The following is a 27,479-nucleotide window of genomic DNA, read 5'->3' on the forward strand; positions in this document are numbered from 1 at the left end:
ATGATTACCATAAAAACAAATACAAAACTAAAGCTGGTTTTAATAATAAGTTAAAATTGTTAGTTTAATATTTAAAATTAATTGTTAAGTATCTACTAATTAGGAATAAGTCAATGTCTAAATTATCATTATTTTCATATCCTAACAGAATATGCTTATTAATTTGAAAATTATGATTATTTCCATATCCTACATTTAAAATGGATTGTTAAGTAGCTATTAATTCGAAATGAAAATTAACAAAAATACGAATAAAATATGCTTATTAATTAAACGTTCATAAATTGACCACGATTACGGCAAAAACAAATACAAAATTGAAATTGATTTTAATAATATGTTAAAATTGATAGCATTAATATTTAAATTGATTTTTAAGTACCTACTAATTTGAATTGAAGCTGGTTCAATGCAATTTTTTTTATCAATTTAATTAAATTAAATTTTAAAAGTTTAATTTTAATCTTTTATATATTTAAATTATATTTATTAGTTTTTTTTTCATTTGAAACATTAATCTTATGTTAACATTTAAATTTTAAAATAATTAATTTATTATAATGATTTGTTTAATTTAAGAAAAAATAACTACATAATTAGGAATACAAAATTGAAGTTTGTTTTAATAATATGTTAAAATTGATAGTGTAATATTTAAAATTGAATCTAAAGTAACATAAAATTATGATTATTTGCATACCCTAACATAATATGTTTATTAATTTGAAAATTATGATTATTTCCATATTGGAACAGAATATTTAAAATTGATTGTTAAGTACCTATTAATGGAAAAATCTTTCCAAATTTTCTAACGTTTTGTTTCATTTCTAGTATTATAAAATATACTTTTAAATATAATTGATTGTTAAGTATCTATTAATTAAGAATAACTCAACGTCTAAATTATGATTGTTTCTATATTCTAACAGAATATGTTTATTAATTTGAAAATTATGACTAGTTTCATATCCTAATAGAATATTTAAAATTGATTGTTAAGTACATATTAATGGAAAAGTCTTTTTAATTTTTCAACGTTTTGTTTTATTTCTAGTTTTATAATAAAATTTACTTTTGAATGTTTAGAACTGAAACATGATCATTACTTCAGCAAAATGTTTCATAACTAATATTAAAAATGTGTTTATTTTGAGAATACAAAGACAGTTTACTTTTTGTAGTATTTCTACTTTGAAAATTCAAAAACAGATTTTTTTCTCCTTCAAATATCACTATATAATCATGAATATGTACTTTTTTTACTTTTTTCCCGTGTCCTTGGGTAACCGAAAGGCCAATCATTTATTGCATTTCTTTGGTTCCCGAGAAGAAATGCCAAGCGCCAATTTTTTTTTTACCATTTTCCTATCCTCTCATTTCTCTCTACCCAATTGTTATCTTCCCGTTCTCTCTTCCTTCGGACATGCCAAGTGTCATATTTTTTTTTACCATTTCCCGTTCTCTCATTTCTCTCTTTCCAATTGCTATCTTCCCGTTCTCTTTTTCTTCTTTCCATTTTTTCATTTTTATTTCCCATCGCAGCTACATACACACATAATCGTACCTTTCGTAAGTTTTCATTTCCCTCCCCATTTTCTGCGTTTTGTCTTGAATGTTTGAATTTGAAATTGTAAGTAACAGTATTTTTGCTTTTGCAAGCTGTCAATTTGATTTTAGGTTGAAACATAATTGCAATTTTGAAAGAAGCTATCTTCAGTTCGTACGTTTTTGCCCGTGGGATATGGACCAGGAAAACTTTATATCGGATGCCGTGTCCACTTCAGTGTTTTCCCCGTTATAGAAAGTATTGGATAAGCTTCACAATTTTATTCAGTAAGTTTTTTTATAGCGCTATTTCTTTCTTATGTAAAAAAATTAAATAGAGTATTATTGGCTTCTTTTACAGTTACCTTGGTACTTTTAACCATTTGTCTGACCTACAAAAAAGTCAGTTCCCTTAGTCTTAGTCTTAAATTTTGATTAAATTAAAGTATAATTAAACATGACATTTCTAAAATAATTTAAAAAAACTAATTGTTTTTATTACTTAGAAATTACTTCAAAGTATAAATACAATATTTATTTGTTTAGAACCAAGAATTATTTTTACTCACCACCATAAGACATTTCAAGACAATGTACAGAATCCAATTACTCTTGACAGTGTAATATTAACTTAAATCACTTTTAATTCTATCAAACTATGAAGTAGCACACAATTTATAAGTCTTGTTCCAAATCAATCCATTAAACATTAAAAATCCAAAATGGTTACTTTTCTTAAATTCAATTCCAATTCTATGTTTTCTTAAATTCAATTCCAATTCTATGTTTTCTTAAATTCAATTCCAATTCTATTAACTACAATGGTAAAGTGATTTTATTTTTGGAACCCAAAAATATATACATTGAGGTCTCTAAAAACCCACTTCCATATATATCTACACAACTGGGTGGCTACAAAAGAGTAAAAACCTCTAAATCCTCAAACTACTAACCTACTACTATATCAGAAAGTTAAAAATCACCGATGAAATATGTTACATAATACGAAGGGAAGTGGATATTACATACATTATCTTTGTTAGCATAGACAATTTTACTTTTCCAATATCATTTTCTCGCATCATTCCATCTCATTTGCAGACAGCCTTAAGCCTATTGTTAATTATTAAATATTAACATGTATATTATACTATTACTATAAATTCACAATATTGAATGTTTTCCTGATTATCAACTCCCATACAATTGTCAATTAATTTTTTGTCAAGAATTCCTATCATTGCTACATCAGAACGCAAAAATGCAACGCAAACAAATATATTGAACCTTTACACCACCAAAAAAAGGACGAAAGCACAAAAAGGTGGAGATGGCTGAGGAGCACAAAAAAATTTAAGATTTTGTGTTGCGAGAACTCAGAAAACAAAATAAAGGCAGAACATCCCAAAAAATTAAAGGTTTTGGGTTGCAAAAAATAAAAAAACAAAAAAAAAGTTATCTAATGATACAATATAAACCCAAAATGCAACGCAAGGTGTAGAAGATTTTTGCAGTGCAAGAACTCAGAAAACAAACTTGTACTCATGGAGCTTTTTGCAATGCCAAAAGTCCTTGTCGTTAAATGCAATGCTCAGGAACACCAAACAAATTTAAGCTTTTCGTAGTGCGAGAACTCAGAAAACAAAATAAAGGAAGAACACCCAAAAAAATTAAAGTTTTTGTCTTGCGAAAAATCATAAAACCCCAAAAAAGTGGGTATAGGAAAGAATGAACACGTTCGAGAAGGCTGACGAAGATGAAAAAATTTAACAGTAAACCAAAAAATCAAAGAAAAGGAACCTGTACTCATGGAGTTTTCAGATAAAAATTGCACTTGTTGTGTGCTCTTCCACCTTTCCTGTATGCAATAGAGACTCATAAAGAAGGTTGAATAAAAAAAAATTAAGCTTTTGTCTTGCGAAAAGTCATAAAACAAAACATATGCGGGACGTCAAAGAAGGCTGAGGCTGACCAAAAAATTTAAGCTTTTGTATTGTGAGAAACAAAGAAAACGTAGACAGAGAAACAAAGAAAACAAACCTATTTGAGATAAAAATCGAAGTATTTTTGAGATAAAAATCGCAATTTTAGTGTGTTCTTCCACCTTCTCTGCATACAACATGTCAAAAAATATATTGAACCATTACACCACCAAAAAAGGACGAAAACACAAAAAGTTGGGTATAGGAAGGAATAAGCACCTTGGAGAAGGCTCGGGAACACAAAAAAATTTAAACTTTTGTATTGCGAGAAGTTAGAAAACAAAATAAAGGCAGAACATCCAAAAAAAATTAAGCTTTTGTGTTTACGAACCTGTACTCATGGAGTTTTTGAGATAAAAATCGCAGCTTTAATGTGTTTTTCCACCTTCTCTACATACAACATGCCAAAAAATATATTGAACCATTACACCACCAAAAAAGGACAAAAACACAAAAAGTTGGGTATAAGAAGCAATGAGCACCTTGGAGAAGGCTCAGGAACACAAAAAAATTTAAACTTTTGTATTGCGAGAAGTTAGAAAATAAAATAAAGGCAGAACACCCAAAAAAAATTTAAGCTTTTGTGTTTACGAACCTGTACTCATGGAATCACAACTTTAATGTGTTCTTCCACCTGCATACAACATGCCAAAAAATATATTGAACCATTACACCACCAAAAAAGGACAAAAACACAAAATGTTGGGTATAGGAAGCAATGAGCTCGTTGGAGAAGGCTCAGGAACACAAAAAAATTTAAATTTTTGTATTGCGAGAAGTCAGAAAACAAAATAAAGATAGAACACCCAAAAAAATTTAAGCTTTTGTGTTTACGAACCTATACTCATGGAGTTTTTGAGATAAAAATCGCAGCTTTAGTGTGTTCTTCCACCTTCTCTGCATACAACATGCCAAAAAATATATTGAACCATTATAGCACCAAAAAAGGACGAAAATACAAAAACTGGGTATAGGAAACAATGAGCACGCTGGAGAAGGCTCAAGAACACAAAAAAAATTTAAACTTTTGTATTCCAAGAAGTCACACAGTTTTGGTGTTAAAAATCACAACTTTAGATGCTAAAAAAACACAGAAGACGGGTTTAAGCTTTTGGATTGTGAAAAATAAAAAAACAAAAAAAAAGGTTACCCAATGATACAGATATAAACCGAAAATGCAACGCAAGATGTAGAAGGCTTAGGAACACAAAAAAATGTAAACCTTTTGTAGTTGAAGAACTCAGTCAAAACAAAAATGGAACCAAAATGAAAATAGAACTAAACAGAATATGGAGAGGAACAAAAATGGAAGATGGAGAGGATGCAAATTTCAGTTCATAAGCAAATTCAAAATGGAAACGTATTTGGAAAATGCAAACAATTAATGGTGCCACAATTATTATTTGGAAAAGGTGCATCAATAATTGTGCCACAATTAATGCAGGGCAGGTAGAAATGACGGAAATGAAAAAAAATGGAAATGCACTAATTAATTAATGCACGTTGATAGAAATTTGGTAAGAATTAGGGGAGGCCGGAATGGACGACACGTGGTACTGCGTTGGTAGTCAAGGCCTTGTTTGTATAAAAACTATAGATAGATAGAAGATAAAGAATATAGATGTAGTTTCAGTAAAGGTAGGTTTGAAAAGAAAAGTCGCATAACATTGTTACATTAATACATATGTAATACATCACAACAACATAAATTCTACATTATGATACCATTAAGGTAGATCACAATTTCAAACATAGAGAAATATATTGTAGGCTGATATAGTACATCAGATGCAATATGGAAATGCCTACTTATTTAAGGACACACTAACAAATAAAGACTTAAGTAACCGATTTGGCAAACTAGAGAAGGTGGCCCTCAGGGAAGATGTGACACACTGGAGCAGCTCCGATCCAGGCTTGGTTTTAAGCTTTAACTCTAGTTCCATCTTCTCCCTCCAAAGGCATAAAATGCGCAGTAGTATTTGATATCTCATGACACATAAACACAACATATGGGTAATCCATAGGATGACAAACAATGACTTTATCTTCTGCTAACAACTTCACTCCATCTTTCACCGAAAATTTTTGGGAATTACTTTCCTTTTCTGCTTTTGTAGAAATAACTCGGGCATTCTTCCCAAGCTTAGAAGTGACAAAATCTACCATGGACTCTAATGAAGTTGCACAATATCTTTCTTCTCCAGTTATTGCAGGCACTTCACACATACTAATGGTTTCCTCTACAATCTTAACATTTTCTGGCTCTGGGTTCACAAAAAGCATCTCAACTATTTCTTTTATCTTTGCTGATGACAACGGTATATGTTGTGCAATTTGGCGAGGCAACAATGGGGTTACATTTTCTCTTTTCTTGAAGTGAGCATCCAATTTTGTGCCAGGCCTTAATCTTTCTTCAAAGAAAACTTGGTCTGCTTTTGGGATGTCATGTTGATGACCATTAGCAACAAGGATCGTTTCATCTTCTTGTGAAAGACATCTTTTTGCAACAAATGTTTTCTTAACATCGTACCAAAGAGGAGGGACATCTTCTGATTGGGTTTTCTTAACACCATACCAAAGAGGAGGTTGATCTTCAGATTGAGTTTGAGGAAGTTGATTTTCAGTTTGAATTTTCTTAACACCGTTGGCAAGGGGAAAGTGATCTTCTGATTGGGTTTTCTTAAACACCGTACCAAAGTGGAGGTTGATCTTTGGATTGAGTTTTCTTAGCACCATACCAAAGAAGTTGATTTGTTGATTGGGTTTTCTTAGCACCATACCAAAGAGGAAGTTGATATGTTGATTGGGTTTTCTTAGCAACATACTAAAAAGGAAATTGATATTCTAACTAATTTTTCTTAACACCGTACCAATTTGGATGAAAAAAACTTAATTTTAAATCAAATCCTTTATTAAAAGTGGGATAGAGTTGAAAAAAGTAAATAAATAGTGAGACCAGATACATATCTAAGATTATGTTTGAAAAAAAATAGAAAGTTTTAAAATTATATAAAATTGTTTGATATCAAGATAAATTTGTTTGATGTGATGTGCAGACTACACTTTCTCCAAGTAATGTTGAAAAGTTATCATTAAAATTAAGGTATATTTGATTTATAGGAGGCGATTGGTACAAGGGAAATTTTTAGTTTCCATGAAATCTTAAGTTGGGAAAGAAATTTTCCATGTTTGATTTACTTTTTAAAAACATGCCTTTAGACCCTCAAGTATCGCAATTATGTAGATTTAGTTTCTTGGATTTTTAATTGTGTCAATTGGTTCCCTAAGGTATTGTAAATGTTTGATTTTAGTCTCTCAAATTTTAATTGTGTCAATTGGATTTGTTAGGTATTGCAATTGTGTGATTTTCATCCCAAAAAATAGTTCCAATCACACTTTTATAAAATTTGAGGGACTAAAATTGTACAATTATAATACTTGGAAGACCCAATTGGTACAATTGAAATATGAGAAACTAAAATCACACAATTGTAATACTTAAGAGACCAAAAGTGCAATTAAGCCCAAAAGATAACATTAGCATGAAACAATGTTTTTGGGAATGCTTTTCAACTTTCTTTTCCATAACTTTGTTCCAATGGAGGATGTGAGAAGTACCTCATTACTGTTTTATTAGATTATTTAAAGTGATAAATAATTAAAGTTTTCATAAAAATATCAATTACTCTCTTATTTCATGAAACTTATATAAATATTGGTTTTGGTCCTTGTAATATACCTTTTTTTTGTCCTTATAAAATTATTATTTTTTTAAAATATTCCTTTTATTTTTTTATTTTGAAATATTTTATTTTAAAATATTTTATAGGCAGTAAAAGAAAATGGTTTACATGTTACAAAGACAAGGACGAAAAAATGAATGCATTACAAGAACTAAAATGAAATAACAATGACTAAAAGAAAAAAAAAGAATCTTATAATAATGAAATGAATACATTATAAGAACTAAAACTATATTTATGAGCAAGGTTGTTAAACTTGAAAGTTCATGTAAATTTATAAAGTTCGTGTAAACTTGACTCATAAAGTTTACTAGTAGACTCGTAAGAGTTTATATAATAAAAAATAATTTAAAAACCTATTAATGACATATACACTTAACAAAGTACTATATTTGCTTGGTTAAAAGAAACTTTACAAAATACTTTTACCAGAGCAATAATTTAACATTTGAACTGTATAATAAAGTCAAACAACAGATCACAATAATACAAATGTAATAGTACATTAATACTAAATAATACCAAAATTATATATAAATACATAAAAACATAAGTTATTAAAGTGAAAACATTTTAAAAATGAGTTAATTTCTTCAAATTGTTTGAATCATGGTAAAACATTGTCATTGTGGGATTTATGGGATCCAAATTATAGTTGATTTGAAACTCGTTGACTCGCTACCTAACTTGAGAGTTTATGTGATTTTACACGAGTTTACCCAAAAAAAATATTTACTAAAATTGTAAGAGTTTAGTTAATCAAGAATTTGATAAAGATATTTACAAAAAATGAACCAAAAAGTATAATAATACAAAAACTAAAAATATATTTGAATTTTAAATATTTAAATCATAAATATTTTTATAAATATTTATAATTAACCAAACAGATTTTAATTATATTTGAAAATCATAATTCTTAAGATTTATGAATCTTTTATATGCATCACTACTAGAAAACAAGCAATTATGATTGCAATACGACATCGATCGTTCGTGGACCGCTGTAGAATACACGCGGTGACATTTTTGTAAATCCCGCGAAACTAACGACGTTGTTTTTCACAAAAAACGCAGTGATATTTGACGCGCCTCATTAAGCGACTACGTTGCAGTAAAAAATGTCGTTGTATGAAGTTGCACACATTGTTAGTACAACACCGTCATTGTAACAATGTTTTAGAATATTTTTAATCTCGGAAAAAATCGTGCCGCGCACAAAGTGCCCTTCATCCTCGAAAAATATAGCTAGGAAAGTGCCCTTCATCCGTAGTCTCGCGCGTAACCCCCTTCCTCCGAGAAACCTCCCCTCCATCGTGCGGCCGTCGTGGACTCTGTCGTCAGCTTTCGTACTTCGTGGGTTGTGGGCTTCAACTAACAGGCATATAGTACGAGGTACTCTTATACCTGCCGTACTCACCTCCATGATTTAGGGTTGTAAACCCATTTTAACTCTTGAAACACTGTTGACATCAGTAGTGCATATTATTTCTCCTACATTGATGGTCACTGTGTGTGTGAAGTTCTTTATGAAGAATTTCTAAAAAAAATTTGTTTCTGTTTTCAAGTAATCTCCCAAATATCTCCCATGTTTAGCTGCATCTTATTTGAATGTAAAGTGCAAAAAAATGGTACAAGTCCATGATGTAGTACTAGAGGACAAACATAAAAAGTTTGTAATAGCTTTATCTATAGTTGAATGTTCTGAAGGCTGAAAAATTAACTTTTGTGAAAATGTTGAAAGATTTGAAAATGTTTTTAAAGGTTAAAATAAGAATAATTTTAGCAAAAAACCCTAGCTGATGAATTTGTTGAAGAGTGTAAGGTGACTGTGTGTGATGAACAGATGAAATCCAATGTGCCTTTTCATTCAGGCCACAACTCTGGATGAAATGGAAATGAACAGGCTCTTCTGGGAAGCTTGCTTGGCATCTTGAGATTGTGTTAATTTCTTGGCTTTCCCTTTTTCTAAATCACCCATGTAGCAGCATTAATGGTCACTTAGCTTAGATTTTCTTTTCTTTTTAAATGTAGCAGCTTAGACAAATTTTTAATGTTATGTAAATATTTACCTTAATCCAACATTTTCAATGATGATCCTGTATGATTATAATAATTTATGCACTACCTCGTCAGTCGATTTCACTGGCTTTGCCTACAAATAGTTCTTTTAAAAGAAATACTAAGAACATGATTCATGTGTTTGTTCTAATGCAATTATCAGCTAAAAGAAATAGTTACATGATTATTATACACTTTAATAGAACTAGAGACTCCAATGGAATAAGTCAGACAGTTAGGCTTCTAGTTGTTATTCATTCCTTTTTTAAAATAAGTAAGATTTAATGAAAGCTTTCCCATAGCAAGAGCATATACTCTAGCATGCACTTTGGAATGCTGATTATATATCCCTGCAGTCAATATACTGAATGTTGATTTCATTTTCTCAATTTAAGAAACCTTTCTTCTTGGGTGGTGAGAAATAAAAATTTACCTTTCTCCTTTGCCCCTCTTTTATTATTTTGAATGGAGTCTTGCTTCTTAATTACTGTGTCAAATTAAATGCTACTCAAACTTTAATGCATAGTGTGATTGTCATTCTTTGCTAATGAAAGACATTTTGATGCAATTGAAGAAAGAAATGATGTCTCCACAAAATCGGAAGCTAGCTCAGTCACCTGAAGGTAAATAATACAATTAATACAACTCAACATATTATATTGGTAGAGACATACACTGTCACATGTTTGCAGGCGTACACAAATGCTCATAGGATAAATTTGTATCTTCAAATGACTGATGAGGTTAGTATCATTGAATTAATCTTTGAATCGATATTTTAGTTTACATAACTTCACTTTCAATGCTTGGTATGAAACTCTGCTTCCATGTGCAGGCTCCTCTAATTTAAATCCTTGTGTGCCCACAAATTATTGTCGACATAGAATTATTACTTTGATCCGTTGTTCCATTCAATTCAATTCACTAAAATTTATCTTCCCATTTCTATTCTTATTCCTAACGAGGTAGGTTATATAGATTTGTAGCTTATTTTTGTATCTTCCATTTTTCTCCCTACTCTTTGAATACACTACATTTTTTACCCTCTCTTAATCACTTTTACATTACTCTATAACTATCTTAGTTTTTAATACACTTCCTGAATTTTTTAATTTTTAGTAAACTATATAATCTTCAGTTATTTAGTTGTTTTGTGTTGACTAACCTTTCTTTGTCATTCTGCCGGAGAATATCATTGTCCAATGCTAAACAAATATTTCACTGAATTTACACATATTGTAGCAGTGAAGACCACAGGAAACGTATTATGCTATGAGGTTCATTTTTCAGGATCCTTAGTGTTAATGATGACCAAGTTGCTTCCATATTTTAAATTGGGAAATTTTTTACTGTGTATTACTTGTAATATCATGTCGTTCTTCAACATACCTTTCCCTAATTTCATGTTTGTTAGTGCAAGATTTTATATATTATTTTTTTCCTGGATGTAGCTGCGGCCTGCAGGAACTTGCTTTGACTAACATTGGTTCGATTCACAAGCGTGCTAATCTGTCCAAGAAATTATCTGTTCTTTCTCCGGAGGAGTTAAGAGATTTTGTTTCCTGTAAGGTATGTGATTAAAATACTAGTTGCTTGTAAGTAATAGATATCCAAGTCATTTTTAGAATCTATCACCAAAAATCTTGGCTTAAAAATTGACAATTGTTGTAAGATTAGTTTGTTAAATGAAATTAGATATGTTTAACTTTTTCAAAAACCAAGAGAAGTCAAATAATTAACATTTGGGCACTGTTTGCAAAATTGAAACAACACTATGTCACAAAAAAGCTCTGTTTGATCCACCTTGCCTGAATTTGCAACCCGAAATCTTTAAAACCATTAGAAGCAGATTGGTACAGCCTCTGATCTAGTCTTGTTCCTTCTGCTTTCATGTCTTGTAAGAGTTTCACCAACTTCAGAGAAGACAACAACCATTATACCTGCCATGGCCCTTTAATTAAGCCCCCCATTCATCCTATGGTCATTGAAAAGCTTGACACAGGTTTCAAACTAAGCTGCTTTAGTATAAGCAGCAATTATGGTAGTATAACTCACCTTATCCAGTGCTACCCTTCTTGTCTTCATTTCATTCCACGGCTTCTGAACCTGCTTCAAATTCTTATGAAGCTGCTGCCAAACGAAGCATGCAACTTCAGAATGCTACTTTCCTCCTCAACAGAAAATGTTCCTATTTTGAGATCAGCTCTAAGATAGTTTTAAAATAGTCAACACCATTTTCATGAAAAACCATCAAACTAGCTAGTTAAACGTCATTTAGTTTGACTTATATATATATATATATATATAATTGTGCTGTACTTGATCATTTGCCTCTCAACAACCAAGGCCTCTTACAAGCTAAGGTTGATCTGCACATTAAGGCCCTTCTCAGATTAATTTCTACCATGGGTCTTCCTCTCTTCCACCTTTATCTTCAATCATCAACACCATTTTCTTCTTTACATTCTTGTTCCCAAAATATGTATCTGGTGATGCTGAAGGGTACTCAACATGTGAACCTTTTAGCTGAAGGGTACTCAGCATGTCGATTAATCGACATTCACTACCCAATTTGGAGTAATGATCACCAACAAAGTTATTGTGGGCTTCCAAAGTTCAAGCTTCATTGCCAACAAGACAACGTGACAATTGACATGATGTCGCAGAGATTCCATGTTATTGATATTGATCAAACATCTAAGGTTTTGAAGATGGCAAGGTTGGATTTATGGGATGACCCTTGTACTAATGAGCATAGCAATGTCAAGTTGGATTCTTATTTCTTCAACTACACCTCCAAAGAAGTTCTCCCTTAGCAGCAACAACACCTAATTAAGCGCATCATTTAATTTAGTTATACTATAAACAGATTTCTTCGTATCAGCTAATTAAGCCATTTCTGTCTTGATAGCTAGCTAAAGGATGTTAAGCATATGCTTGTCGGTTATCTACTTAGCTTTTGTTTCTTTGTCTGTTTTGAACTTTGAATTTGCTTGTAAGTATGGAGTTGTTGTGATTCCTCATTGACAGTGTGAAGTAATCAAAATCTTTCTTTTAAAAATTTGGATTTTCATGGAAATATGACAACAACAGTTACCTAACAAGCTGTACTACTTTTTTATTATAATTTTCCAACATAAGTGACTGTGTGCTGCTTTGTCGCATATATTTGGATGATCCTTTGTGGGGCATCAGCTACATAGAAGTGGAGCATTGTGAATCACATACTATAATTAACAATTTGTTAGAATACAAAATAAAAGTACAGTATGCAATAACATATCCTCTAACATACTCCTTTGATTAGAACACATATTTGTAAAGCATGCAACTGTTCCCTCCATGATCAATTGACCATAAATGTGCTTCCTATGTCTATATGAAAATGTACATCCCGTTGCTTACAACGGTAGTTGCTTTCTTTTTGTTAACTTTGCCACAATGCCATTTCAAGAGAATCATGAATAATTCATGTGCAACCACTCATACAACTGTGAAATCAAAGACTTGAGTTATTCATTATGTGGATGAAACCAACCTACTTATATCGTGGTAGTGATTATGAGTCCTCGAAGCACAACTGTGATAATCAGTAGCATTCAATTGAAGTTGGCTCATAATCACTAGCATTCAATTGAAGTTGGCTCTCAAAATTTCAATATATCAGGATGATTGTTTCTTAGAATTATAAGGTGGGTTGCAAGATTAAAAGAGGAGAAAAAAAAATAAGAATTTGATTTTTCTATTAAAAAAAAAAACTAATATTTGAAACAACTAAGTTTGTCTTTCAAAAAAACAAAAAATGATTATTGTTCCACGAAATTCACAAACACTTACTCTGATTTCCATCCCCTTCCAATATATACCGTGGACAACATCACCATATTCTATGACTGTGATCCTGGATTTTTCATAGGCCAATCAACAATTTTAGGCGTAAGGTTGACACTAAGATTAACAACCTTATTTTCCACGTTGATGGAAACCTGTTCTATGCCTGGTTTTGAACTGTGGGGCTTCTTGTGTACAAGTTCCAATTTTCTGGGGTGTTTCTCTTAATCCTAATAATAGTGGGTTGTGTTTTTCAGAATTTTGAATACTAATTTGTTTTGCTGTGGGGATGTGAGAAGAAGGCACAGAAAAAAAAAACTATTATACATTGTTTAATCATTGTTCTAGATAGTAGTCTCTTGAATGCTAATTTAAGTTACTAACAATGTCTTTGAATATATTACAATGTTTTCTTTTGGTTGTAGGTAGTACGTTGACACTTCAATTTACGCAGTCATTTCTTGTTTCACAAGCATTGGAGTTGATTGTACACTGTGTTCTTTGGTTTGTCAGTGCTCTGATCCCACTTGTATCTGTAGTTGTTGACCGTATTTCTCAGGTATGTATTTGTTTTAGTCACACGAATGATAACTTCATGATGATTTACTTATGAATATTGTCTTATATAACCAATTATGTACATTGTGAGTGAACCTTAATTTTCCGTTTGAGATTCTATACAATGATTAATACGAAATAGTTTGCATTAATCGTTGTATGGAATCTTGAATTGTCTGTTTGGACAGTTTGACAAGACTCATTTTGTATAGTAGATTAATACGTATATGTTAATTGTCTTTTATTAAATTTGTTAAAATTTCGGTATACTTCATTTCACTTTGTCTTCCGAGTGCATATTTGAATGTGGTGGACGAAGACATGCCACCGCTTTCATCTCATGTACTTGGGGACTTAGACGAAATGCTGCAGAAATTTCAACAAATTTATAAAAGACAATTAACATGTACTATTGAATCTACTATACAAAAAAATCTTCTTGAATGGAATAGGGTCACACCTATACTGAAAAAAGTGAGGTTTACATGCATGTTACATGACTTGATAAAGTCTTACAACAAAAGGAAAACATGGATCAAAGTTGGATGCAAGCATCACACATCAGTGACGAGTATGAGAATGGTGTTGAAAATTTCCTCCAATTTACTGAATTGAATGCACCATCTTTGCATGGTAAATTTTTCTGTCCATGCGTCAAATGTAGGAATGGGAGACACCAGTCAATAAATGAAATGAGATCACATCTTATATGTCACGGGATCATTCCGACTTACACAAAATGGATATGGCATGGGGAATTGTCAAACAGGCAATCAGTGTCTCACACTCAGTCAATCGATGTAGACATTGGATACTGTGACACCCTCTACCCCTCACATATATATTAATAAAGGAGTAAAAATTCAAATATTAATTAAAATTATTTTTAAAACATTTTAAAATACAAGCCTTTCAAATGGGTAAAATGCTCACATTCACTTTCTTCTACATCATATTCAAACTTGTCTAAATAATAAAGTCATCTCGGCTCAAAGAAGGCCATCTAAGTTTCATACAATTAATATAGAACCTATATCCTAATGTCACATCCTATCAGAGCGTGGTGTTCCCATGTCCTCTAGCATGAGGTTCTTCATAGTCATCCACCTATTCATCTGCTCTCCCGAACACAAAGTTCAAGATCATCACAGGATCCAAATACAAACAGCAAACCGGGAGTGAGTTATCACATTTCTAACTACTAGAGAGAAACAACACAACATATAGTAGCCAAATACAATTTACTTAGCATATCTCACACTATTTCATCACCTTGTCATTCATCAATCACACTTTTCAATCATCAATCACAATACACAGGAACCACACACTCCGATCAAGGCATAATAACACATCAATTTCATAATAAACAATTAGCAAGCGTATGCAACAGTTATGCTAAGACTCAAGCCTATATGCAATGTGGTACCATGTCATTGAAAACCTCGTCGGGCGTCTAGGAGTACATGACAAGACAAACCACACACTAGCAAGTCAAGTCACTCTCACTAGGTAATATCATAGGGAGACCAGTCAGGGTCACAGTGTTTTGCGAGAATGCTCCAACCATATGGGATTAACATAGGCTTAAAGGAACACTCAAACCGTGTGACCCCCAAGGCCTACACTCCGAAGAGTCCGTCAGGGCCTCTCCCTCCTGATTCAGGTCCAACCCAGAAAACATTTTAGCATACAGACTCTATCTATGAACTGTACAAAACACACGACTTCTCAATTGTTCTCAAAATAATTTTAACTCGTCGCCCTTTAAGGGTCTTATCATTAACTCGTCGCCCAAAAAGGGACTTAGCATCAACTCGTCGCCCTAAAAGGGACTTAACATCAACTCGTCGCCCTTGAAGGGACTTATGATCGTGTGATTGTACAATTCATAGTTCACAACTCAATGCACATATATATATATCTCAATCATATATATACTCAATTTATCACATACACTTAATCCCAATCACAATGGTATAATCTCAATTTAACATGTTATCACACCTCATGAATCATATACACTTTACCTATGAACTATGCAATACACATATCTACTCAATTGTTTTCAAAATCATTTTAACTCGTCGGGTTCCCACAGTGGATCCCATCACAATACTCGTCGCCCTTAAAGGGTCTTACAATTGTGTGATTGCACAGTTCATAGTTCACAACTCAGTACACACATCTCATCTCAATACACATGTATTTCATCATCCGTCACATGTTCAATTTATCACATACTCACAGTTTGAATCATCATTTCATAACCTCAACATAACAATTTATACAAAAGATTTTATCACAACATGGGATGTAAAACCTCTGAAATAGTTTCTCAAAATTGTATCAAAATCAATTAATCAAAATCATGGGTTAACACAAAGACATCAAGAGCACTCAAGTTTATCAATCAATTCTCATCAGGACGTCAATTGGTACATAGAACACAATAATATTGTATTCATAATCATAAAGAAAAATTATAATTCAATAAACATCCCAAAATAAACCCAAATTTAGTTCTCTAATGATCCCTACACATGTTCATTCTAACCCCCAATTGCGATAAACTCATCCCTTACCTTTAAGCGGATTCATGTGTCTTCCCATAGCGATAGCGTCATCTCTAGCGGTTCCCTAAAATTTCTCCAGTTTTTCCTCCGACTACTCCGGTAGAGTACCAAACGTCAGAGAAACAGAGAAGGGATTAAAGCCTACATTTGGACTATCTTCATGCGATTCCTTTTTCTCCCTCCAAGAACATTCTCTCGCAAATCCCAACGGTCAAAGCTTGCGCAATTGAAATTCGAAAAATATATCCAAAATTCACAACAATCCAACGGTTAACGAAACCGGGATCATAGTTTTACCAAGACAGCTCTGGGTTTCTGCGGGAAAGGAAAGGCTACAATGAGAGGGGTATTTGTCTTAGCTCAGACATGATATCAAAATTCCCAACGGTGAGAATGCTCGGAATCGGGTTGCAAACATGATACTAAAATTTCACGACGATCCAACGGTGAACAAGTCTGAGATCGTCGTTTTTCTGAGACAGGTTTGGTGGGCTGCGAGAAAAAGAAAGGGTTTTGAGAGGAGAAGGAGAAAAACGAAAATGAGGGAAAGAAGAGGCACCGTCAGTGTGAAAACTGACCTAACGCTATTTATAGCTAGGTTTACTCTATTTATTTATTTATTATTTTATAAAAGCAAACTTTATTTTATTCTCTATCAAACAAATAAATAAAATACCCTTTTTATTTTATCTCAAATCATTATTTTAATTAACAATTATATCTCCTTATTTATTTATTTACAAAATCTCATCATTTTTTTTAAAACTCTATTTATTTATAAATAACAATCCTTTTTAATCTAGTTTACGAAAATTGGGATGTTACAATTTCACACCTCTTAAAAGAAGTTTCGTCCCCGAAACTTTTCCGAAAGATCGAGAAAAAGATATTACACATATAATTCTCAATATCAAGTTGTATGCTCTGTTGAAACACTTATCTGTGACTTCGATCATAAGAGTCTTCTACACTTGACGATAAATCTGATGATCCTCGTTCCCTCAATGATAGTTTTTCATGAGTTAAGTTGTGTCGCAAGAGTAACATCTCAACGATAATAGAATGTGAATGACATACTATTTGGAGTATAATAATATCATAGGAGACGCTAATGGCAATTTGAAATGAACAAACAAGCACAAGGAGACGCGACTGATCACATGGTTGACTCCTTTTCGAACATCGGACGGTTTAAGAAAAATAATGAGTTTCGACTCTTTTAACTACCCTCAAATCTATCCCTCTTCCCTGAGCACAATCTTCCTTACTTAGGTATACTTGACTCATAACTCTCACTTAGGTCCAAGAATTGTAAAAATTCAACTCTAAGGTTGTCTACCTGATACTAACTGGGTGTTAATTAGATAAGCAAAACAGACCACTTCTCACTTATGTAAACTTGTTCAACTTAGGATAATCTTGACACATTTATACTCATGCCACTCTATAACTTCGCACTTAAAGTGGAGGTTTCGATTGTAGTTTACGATGTCTAACTCTATAACTAGGACATTGATCATACCAAGGGTTTCCTACTCAAGCTCCAACTACTAAGCTAGTTCTAACGGTTGAAACTAAACTTACAACAAGATTATTAAGAATTCTACCCATCTTTTCTACCTTGGATTTAACTCTAAAGATCCTCACAATGTATCAAACTAACGATAATGTTTCCCAAAATATTATGGTGAACACCATGGTTATCTATTCTAAATCACATATAGGATAAATCTTTTGATAAGTCTTAAGTTGTCAAGAAACATTAATCATTGTTTGTTCTCCTACAAGCACTCCTCTAAACTTAAAAAATTATTTCAAATATTTTACTACTCCAATAAGGACCTAAGCGGCTAAGATAGCACTCAACGATTTACAGTGGTTGACTTCTCTATGAACTTATGGCTTACTCCTTACGAGGATCTCACTCAAAAACTTAAACTTACTTGAGTCATCTCCAACAAGCATTAAGGTTAATCCGATGAGTCCTAAAATAACCTTTTGGTTCGACTACTAGTTAAGAGCATTTCATCTTAATCTTAGGTTTCATTCATCTCAAAACAACTTCTGCCCAAGAAGGATTTAAAGTTATCTCTCACCTAGAAATAACATACTCTAAGGGTCAACATTATCTAACTAAAATGCATAACAAAACTCTTAGCACGAAACATGATTCCCAAGGGCCTATAACAACCTTAAGATACACCTCATAATTCAACTTAACTAGAAATACACTAAGCACTAATCATCGAAACCACTACAAGGGCTAACTCAAGGTGTGAGATCCTATCCATGCATCCCATGAACACACAGGGGCATTGATCTTGTCACGTAGAGGCCATAACATGTACTAAGGTAGTCATCATAGCATCCTTAAACTTTTCCCATACTAAGGTAAAGAGAACTAAGATTTATCTTGCTAATCATACAACTATCATCCATAATCCTTTAGGTCACCTACCTTACACAATAACACTCACTCTCAAACCTTTTCATGCATAACAATTAATGCCTTACTAACTACCTTACACTTTTCTTAAGGTTTCACATTAAACCTCTTAACTATTCTTCACAACTTTTCTAACTACTCTATATTCTTAAACAACTCTTTACCAGTCATCTCTTAGGAACTAGGATTACAATTTTCTATGGGTACTACACTCATAAGATTCTCAATTTCACACTTAGGTAGTAACTAAGCATATCCTCAAGGAACACAAGTATTTGACTTATTAAGTTTACTTTCATTTGTAAGTACAAGGATCATGCCTACTCAAGTATTTCCTCTTGAACGCCTTAATGTGATTAACAAGAGTGGAGTCTCTCTTTATTCGTAATAGAAGTAACAACAAGAAAGATTATCAAGCAGTTTAACTAGACATGATTGGAAGATGAGCAACTAATAACAAGATGAATACTCGATTGATTAGGAGACAATAATTTTAAATCAAGAAGGATCACTCATCCGGAATCAACAGTAGATACTCCAAATGAATTCTAGAAACGAAAACATAATCACAATGTATGCACATATGGAGACATCAACTATCACTTGATTGTGACAGAAACATCAATAATCCAATTGTTTGATGTAGGCTCACAACACAAAGAATGAATTATACTCAAGCATGGAAGCGTAATCGAATTACTTGACTTAAGCACGCAACACAAAGGATAAGTTGCACTAGAATCAGAAGGTACGGTCAAAAGAGTATTCTTTATGAAATATTTTTTTTATATGAGTCATTGAACTATAGAGTATCACCATTGCTAAGAACAAGAATCTCAAACAACCATACTCTTTATGCAATTAAGGTAAAACACCATACTACAAGTATACATAGAATTATAAGGTTCTTATAATAAGTATACAACGTACATATAAGAAGTAAGAATTAAATAGTTAATAAGTATGTATTAAGGAATCATAAACTTCAACTACTACATTCACGACTACGCACAAAATAAAGGGAGTTACGTAGTCATGCGTTTACACATCAAGAAAGACACACTCATCCAAGATATATATATATATGGTCCAAAAGGTTCTTGCAACACTAATCCACGCATCAAAGGAGAAATAAGCTAACTAACAACATACACACAGGATGATAAAGGTTCATTAACACATTATCAATCAATATCAAGACTACTTGCATCACCCAATGGCTTGCCATAATGTCCAACAGCACTTCGCAAATTATAGAGATGGCCAGTCCCATAACTCATGACTCAACAGTGGATTTATGGTATAGCAACATTAAAGATGCAAGACACATACAAGCATTATTATTAAGTCTCATTTAATCATGTAGGAAAAAATACAAATAATAATTCAAACATGTTCAACAAAACTAGTCATAAGTAACCACACAGAGTGCACACCAGAATATGGTAAGCACATAACACCCTCTACCCCTCACATATATATTAATAAAGGAGTAAAAATTCAAATATTAATTAAAAGTATTTTTAAAACATTTTAAAATACAAGCCTTTCAAATGGGTAAAAGGCTCACATTCACTTTCTTCTACATCATATTCAAACTTGTCCAAATAATAAAGTCATCTCGGCTCAAAGAAGGCCATCTAAGTTTCATACAATTAATATAGAACTTATATCTTAATGTCACATCATATCAGATTGTGGTGTTCCCGTGACCTCTAGCATGAGGTTCTTCATAGTCATCCACCTATTCATCTGCTCCCCCGAACACAAAGTTCAAGATCATCACAGGATCCAAACACAAACAGCAAACCGGGAGTGAGTTATCACATTTCTAACTACTAGAGAGAAACAACACAACATATAGTAGCCAAATACAATTTACTTAGCATATCTCACACTATTTCATCACCTTGTCATTCATCAATCACACTTTTCAATCATCAATCACAATACACAGGAACCACACACTCCGATCAAGGCATAATAACACATCAATTTCATAATAAACAATTAGCAAGCGTATGCAACAGTTATGCTAAGACTCAAGCCTATATGCAATGTGGTACCATGTCATTGAAAACCTCGTCGGGCGTCTAGGAGTACATGACAAGACAAACCACACACTAGCAAGTCAAGTCACTCTCACTAGGTAATATCATAGGGAGACCAGTCAGGGTCACAGTGTTTTGCGAGAATGCTCCAACCATATGGGATTAACATAGGCTTAAAGGAACACTCAAACCGTGTGACCCCCAAAGCCTACACTCCGAAGAGTCCGTCAGGGCCTCTCCCTCCTGATTCAGGTCCAACCCAGAAAACATTTTAGCATACAGACTCTATCTATGAACTGTACAAAACACACGACTTCTCAATTGTTCTCAAAATAATTTTAACTCGTCGCCCTTTAAGGGTCTTATCATTAACTCGTCGCCCAAAAAGGGACTTAGCATCAACTCGTCGCCCTAAAAGGGACTTAACATCAACTCGTCGCCCTTGAAGGGACTTATGATCGTGTGATTGTACAATTCATAGTTCACAACTCAATGCACATATATATATCTCAATCATATATATACTCAATTTATCACATACACTTAATCCCAATCACAATGGTATAATCTCAATTTAACATGTTATCACACCTTATGAATCATATACACTTTACCTATGAACTATGCAATACACACATCTACTCAATTGTTTTCAAAATCATTTTAACTCGTCGGGTTCCCACAGTGGATCCCATCACAATACTCGTCGCCCTTAAAGGGTCTTACAATTGTGTGATTGCACAGTTCATAGTTCACAACTCAATACACACATCTCATCTCAATACACATGTATTTCATCATCCGTCACATGTTCAATTTATAACATACTCACAGTTTGAATCATCATTTCATAACCTCAACATAACAATTTATACAAAAGATTTTATCACAACATGGGATGTAAAACCTCTGAAATAGTTTCTCACAATTGTATCAAAATCAATTAATCAAAATCATGGGTTAACACAAAGACATCAAGAGCACTCAAGTTTATCAATCAATTCTCATCAGGACGTCAATTGGTACATAGAACACAATAATATTGTATTCATAATCATAAAGAAAAATTATAATTCAATAAACATCCCAAAATAAACCCAAATTTAGTTCTCTAAGGATCCCTACACATGTTCATTCTAACCCCCAATTGCGATAAACTCATCCCTTACCTCTAAGAGGATTCACGTGTCTTCCCATAGCGATAGCATCATCTCTAGCGGTTCCCTAAAATTTCTCCAGTTTTTCCTCCGACTGCTCCGGTAGAGTACCAAACGTCAGAGAAACGGAGAAGGGATTAAAACCTCCATTTGGACTATCTTCATGCGATTCCTTTTTCTCCCTCCAAGAACATTATCTCGCAAATCCCAACGGTCAATGCGTGCGAATTGAATTTCGAATAACATATCCAAAATTCACAACAATCCAACGGTTAACGAAACCGGGATCGTAGTTTTACCAAGACAGCTCTTGGTTTCTGCGGGAAAGGAAAGGCTACAATGCGAGGGGTATTTCTCTTAGCTCAGACATGATATCCAAATTCCCAACGGTGAGAATGCTTGGAATCGGGTTGCAAACATGATACTAAAATTTCATGACGATCCAACGGTGAACGAGTCTGAGATCGTCGTTTTTCTGAGACAGGTTTGGTTGGCTGCGAGAAAAAGAAAGGGTTTTGAGAGGAGAAGGAGAAAAACGAAAATGAGGGAAAGAAGAGGCACCGTCAGTGTGAAAACTGACATAACGCTATTTATAGCTAGGTTTACTCTATTTATTTATTTATTATTTTATAAAAGAAAACTTTATTTTATTCTCTATCAAACAAATAAATAAAATACCCTTTTTATTTTATCTCAAATCATTATTTTAATTAACAATTATATCTCCTTATTTATTTATTTACAAAATCTCATCATTTTGTTTAAAACTCTATTTATTTATAATTAACAATCCTTTTTAATCTAGTTTACGAAAATTGGGATGTTACAGATACCGTATAGAAGACATGATTTGCGATCTGGGGCAAGACGGTTTCCAACAAGCACATGCACCTCTGTATGAGAAAATAGAAAATGATTCGAAGATGCATTTGTATCCTGGGTGCACAGCTTTCACAAGATTGTCAACGGTATTAGCTTTGGTCAACTTGAAGGCACGATATGGATGGAGTGACAAAAGTTTCACTGAGTTGCTTGTTCTATTGAAAAAATTGCTTCCTGAAGATAACACGTTGTCGAAGAATCAATATGAGACGAAGAAGATTTTATGTCCAGTGGGAATGAAGTACCAGAAAATCCATGCATGTCTAAATGATTGCATTTTGTATAGAAATGACTTTGCAGAATTGCGCAATTGCCCTACTTGTGGTGTATCACGCTACAAGGTCAACAATGACGAATATAGTGATCATGCAACTGCAAACAAGAGTCGATCAACAAAGGTATGTTGGTATCTTCCAATAATACCAAGGTTTAAGCTATTGTTTGGTAATGGACACGATGCAAAAAACTTGACGTGGCATGCAGACAGGAGAAAAATTGATGGATTGCTCCGACATCCAGCTGATAGTTCGCAATGGAAGGAATTCGATTGTCATTATCCTGATTTTGGGAATGAGCCAAGAAATCTAAGGCTTGGCCTTGCTTCGGATGGAATGAATCCATTTGGTAACTTAAGCACCAGTCACAGTTCATGGTCTGTTTTGCTTATGATTTACAACTTGCCTCATTGGTTGTGCATGAAGAGAAAATACATAATGCTTTGCATGATGATAGTGGGTCCAAGACAACCTGGGAATGATATTGACGTGTATCTGGCTCCGTTGATCGAAGAGTTGACAACATTGTCGGAAGACGGGGTTGATGTGTAGGATGGTAATGTGCAACAGATGTTTACGTTGCATGCAATGGTTTTTTGTACCATTAATGACTATCCAGCATGTAGCAATTTAAGTGGTTATAGTATGAAAGGCCATCACGCATGTCCTGTATGTGAGAAAAATACATGCTTCTTGCAACTAAAACATGGAAAGAAGACAGTGTACACAAGGCACCGACGATTTCTTAAACAGTATCATCCATATCGACGATTGAAGAAAGCTTTTAATGGATTGCAAGAAAATGAAAGTGCGCCAAAAGCATTAGATGGCAAAGAAGTTTATGATTGCGTCAAGGACATCGTAACTATCTTTGGAAATACACAAAAAAATCTCCAACTGAGACAAACATATGGAAGAAAAGGTCCATATTCTTTGATCTTCCATTCTGGTCCGATCTTCATGTTAGACATTGTATAGACGTGATGCACGTCGAGTAAAATGTTTGTGATAGTTTAATTGGCACCCTTCTTAACATTAAAAGCAAAACAAAGGATGATTTGAAGTGTCGTTAGGACTTGGTTGAAATGGGTATACAAGAACAATTGCATCCAATGTCACAAGGTTCGCGAACGTATCTACCCCCAGCTTGTCACACAATGTTAACAAACTAGAAGAGGAGTTTTTGTCATTGTTTGCGTATGCTAAAAGTCCCACAAGGATACTCTTCAAATATCAAGAGTCTTTGTGTCCGTCAGTGACTTGAAATTGGTTGGTTTGAAATCTCATGATTGTCATGTATTAATGCAACAACTATTGCTTGTAGCAATTCACGGAATCTTGCCGGAGAAAGTTCGGGTTTCCATAACACGTATGTGCTTTGTTTTTAATGCTATCTATTGTAAAGTCATTGACCTAACAAGATTAGATGAATTGGAGAATGAGTCTGCGATTGTCCTTTGTTAAATGGAGATGTATTTTCCACCATCATTTTTCGACATCATGGTTCATTTAATTGTTCATCTAGTGCGGGAGATCCGAATGTGTGGTCCTGCTTTTTTAAGGTGTATGTATCCAATTGAGAGTTACATGAAAGTGTTAAAGGGGTATACCAAGAATCAACACCGACCAGAAGCTATGATTGTCGAAAGGTATGTTGTTGAAGAATGTATCGAGTTCTGCTCACAGTACATTGAAGATGGTAAACCCGTGGGGCTTCCTCAAACTCGTCATGATCGGAGACCGACGGGTAAGGGTACACGAGGATTTAATGTTGTGACAATGACTCGATAGGAGGTTACACAAGCGCATCTATATGTATTAAACAATATAGCAGAGGTCATTCCATACATAAATGAGCACAAAAAAAACTCATTGATATGAACCCAAAAAAGAACATGATGAGGATTTTGCAAGACCATAATAGATCTTTCATTAACTGGTTCAAAGAAACAATATTTGCTGATGACGGTGCTTCTACGACATTAAGATTGTTAGTTGTTGGGCCAAAGATGACAAAAGCTCAATTCAAAATAGTGGTGTGACTGTTGATGTTGACTCCGATCACTTTTGTAGTGCATCAGACAATAATCCGATCCGAGCATCCATGCCTTACTTTGGCGTTATTTAAGAAATTTGGGAGCTTGACTACAGTGAATGTAGAACTTTTGTGTTTAAGTGTAAGTAGGTCAATGCAATACCGGTGTCCGTCGAGACGAATTTGGATTTACTTTAGTAGACCTACATAGGTGGCTTATATGGACGAACCTTTCATTATGGCCCAACAAGCAAGACAGGTGTTTTACGTCCAAGATCCAAGCGATTCAAGATATTCAGTGGTTCTACAAGGAAGACCAAGTGGTTTAATTAAGTCACATGATGATTGCACACTTAACATTTGTGACAGACCACCTTTTTTTGACAAAAATGCCTTCTATCAATGAGTCACAATACATTGATGATGTGCACGCAAATCGTATTGATCATGATGAAAGACTATGGGAAAACACTGTGACTTAACTGAAGCCTATCAAAATAATGTAAGAAGGTCATTCCTCTTATGTTTTGTAATTTATTAATGTTCATATTTCCATTTACCTAACTATATGCCTTCATTTCGTGATTGTTGTCAACATATTTGTTTTATTTTCACAGGGTCATGAGAACACCACCACCAAAATCATCCCTCACCACAAAAAGCATGGTTGACATTTATGATAGAAGGAATTTTTCCACTAGATGGAGGTAGTTTAAATCATCCCTCACCACAAAATTTGTCTATAATAATTCGGAGGGGGAACAAAAAGAAGATCCTTCAATTAAATATGGCCTAGATCCAAAAACATGGGAGGAATTTATGGCAACCCGCAAGGCCCCTGACTGGGAGGTTAGATGTTAATGTTTTTGCATTTAAATGAATATTTGTCAGTATAATGGCAAATTAATTTGTTTCATTCCACTTCTACATGGTACGCTTCAGGGAATCAGGAAAAAGATGTAGGAACTCCAAAAATACAATGACTGTCCCCATATACTTTCACGTGGTGGATATGATTTGCTTGAGAAGAAGCTATTAGACGAGAAAATAAAAAAAGGCAACATGACGCAATGATGACTGAGAATCCACCACTAATTGATGACCCCCCATCTCCCATTCAAAGACATGTTAAGTGGAAGTTGGCACGCACCAAGGCATATGGGCAAATGATATCTAAGGCGACAAAAGAAATATCTGACAAGATTGTGAGTTGTTAGTTCAATTTTAATTACAATAATATACACTATTTTGGCTTAATTGGTTATTTGTGAACCATGTAGGACTCGTTGGAAGAACAAATGTCACAGGGTTCGTTTGTCCCCCATGGTCGTGACGACATACTTAACATGGCTATAGGGCGACCGGATCATGGAGGTCGTGTTCGTGCAGCAGGGTCTAGGGTCACAATTACTCAATACTATGGGAGGACATCACGTGGCTGCAATATCTATTCCGTCTCCATCAACCAACAACAAATGGCTGAAATAATAGCAACCATTAAGGAACAAGTCAAGAATGACATTGAAGAAGAAAAGAAGCAAAGTCTAGAGGTGTGGAAAAAGGAGTTGAAGGACGCCTTCATTATTGAGATGTCGCAAAAGGGATCAAAGGTCTCAACACCTAATGACGCGGATATAAATGTGTTAGGTGCATGTGTGAGCACAAAGGAAAGCAAGGCTGAAACTGGTGTCAATCGAACTACGGAAGAACATGTTGGTCATGTCACACTGACTATGGGGTTGCATGTCCAACGTCAACATTCTACACAGCTGGTGGCGTTGGGAAACATATTTCATGGTGCTACCATACATTGTGTGGCGTATGCAAATGATGTCGTAAGGGTTAGTGTTGAAAAAGTTATTGACGGTGAAGCTGAAGTCCCATTTTCGACTGACGAAATTAAGTATGTCAAGCAGGCCCTTCACACATTCATTGCATGGCCAACACCTCTTGTCAAACTGGTATCAAATGAGGTAGTATCCTTTACGATTTCCAAATTAAAACCTTCTCACATGCAAATAAATTACTTTTTAACATGACTGCAATTAATATATGTTTATTTCGTATAGGATGCATCCATTAGGCAACATGAAGTCCCTGAAGTTGCTGAAGGGGTCAATGATGTTGCTATAAATGACCCCTTGCATGAGTTGATTAAGAGCCTGGTTGACATTTATGACAAGCCTGTTCAGTTTGTGTGGGATGTTAATAAATTTGGGATTCCTCATGTAGATTCATTCTTGTTCTTGACATATGTTGATGTCAACGAAATAACAACATGTGACAAATGCTTGAATATAGCTATACTTCAGTTGTGGACAATGTAAGTGA

The 27,479-nt window shown here is 33.8% G+C and overlaps 2 protein-coding genes across 23 annotated transcripts in view; one reads left to right on the top strand and one right to left on the bottom strand.

The window, feature by feature from the left end:
* Window positions 1–1,434: 1,434 nt before the first annotated feature.
* Window positions 1,435–27,479, top strand: part of LOC114409809 — a 28,411-nt gene continuing 2,366 nt past the window's right edge. For 8 of the 22 annotated variants that reach the window (XM_028373424.1, XM_028373426.1, XM_028373427.1 and 5 more), the window contains exons 1-9: window positions 1,435–1,572; window positions 1,663–1,836; window positions 8,354–8,671; window positions 9,912–10,906; window positions 13,594–13,727; window positions 25,766–25,997; window positions 26,091–26,353; window positions 26,429–27,121; window positions 27,218–27,471. In XM_028373424.1, the coding sequence (XP_028229225.1) occupies window positions 26,219–26,353; window positions 26,429–27,121; window positions 27,218–27,471 (1,082 nt within the window). In that variant the 5' untranslated portion in view covers window positions 1,435–1,572; window positions 1,663–1,836; window positions 8,354–8,671; ... (2 more) ...; window positions 25,766–25,997; window positions 26,091–26,218. Of the gene's footprint in view, window positions 1,573–1,662; window positions 1,837–8,353; window positions 8,672–9,891; window positions 10,907–13,593; window positions 13,728–23,719; window positions 25,651–25,765; window positions 25,998–26,090; window positions 26,354–26,428; window positions 27,122–27,217; window positions 27,472–27,479 lie in introns of those variants that run through there. The other 14 variants (XM_028373417.1, XM_028373412.1, XM_028373421.1 and 11 more) reach the window with 14 other exon arrangements.
* Window positions 5,454–6,269, bottom strand: LOC114410851 (BURP domain protein RD22-like). Its single transcript, XM_028374767.1, has one exon. It carries the CDS (start codon window positions 6,267–6,269, stop codon window positions 5,454–5,456), a length of 816 nt encoding a protein of 271 aa, XP_028230568.1.

The sequence above is a fragment of the Glycine soja genome, chromosome 4 (assembly GCF_004193775.1).
Source record: "Glycine soja cultivar W05 chromosome 4, ASM419377v2, whole genome shotgun sequence".
Lineage (NCBI taxonomy): Eukaryota > Viridiplantae > Streptophyta > Magnoliopsida > Fabales > Fabaceae > Glycine > Glycine soja.

Excerpts from the sequence above, each read along its gene's own strand:
- LOC114410851 (XM_028374767.1), bottom strand. The coding sequence starts at position 6,269 with ATGGTGCTAAGAAAACTCAATCCAAAGATCAACCTCCACTTTGGTACG.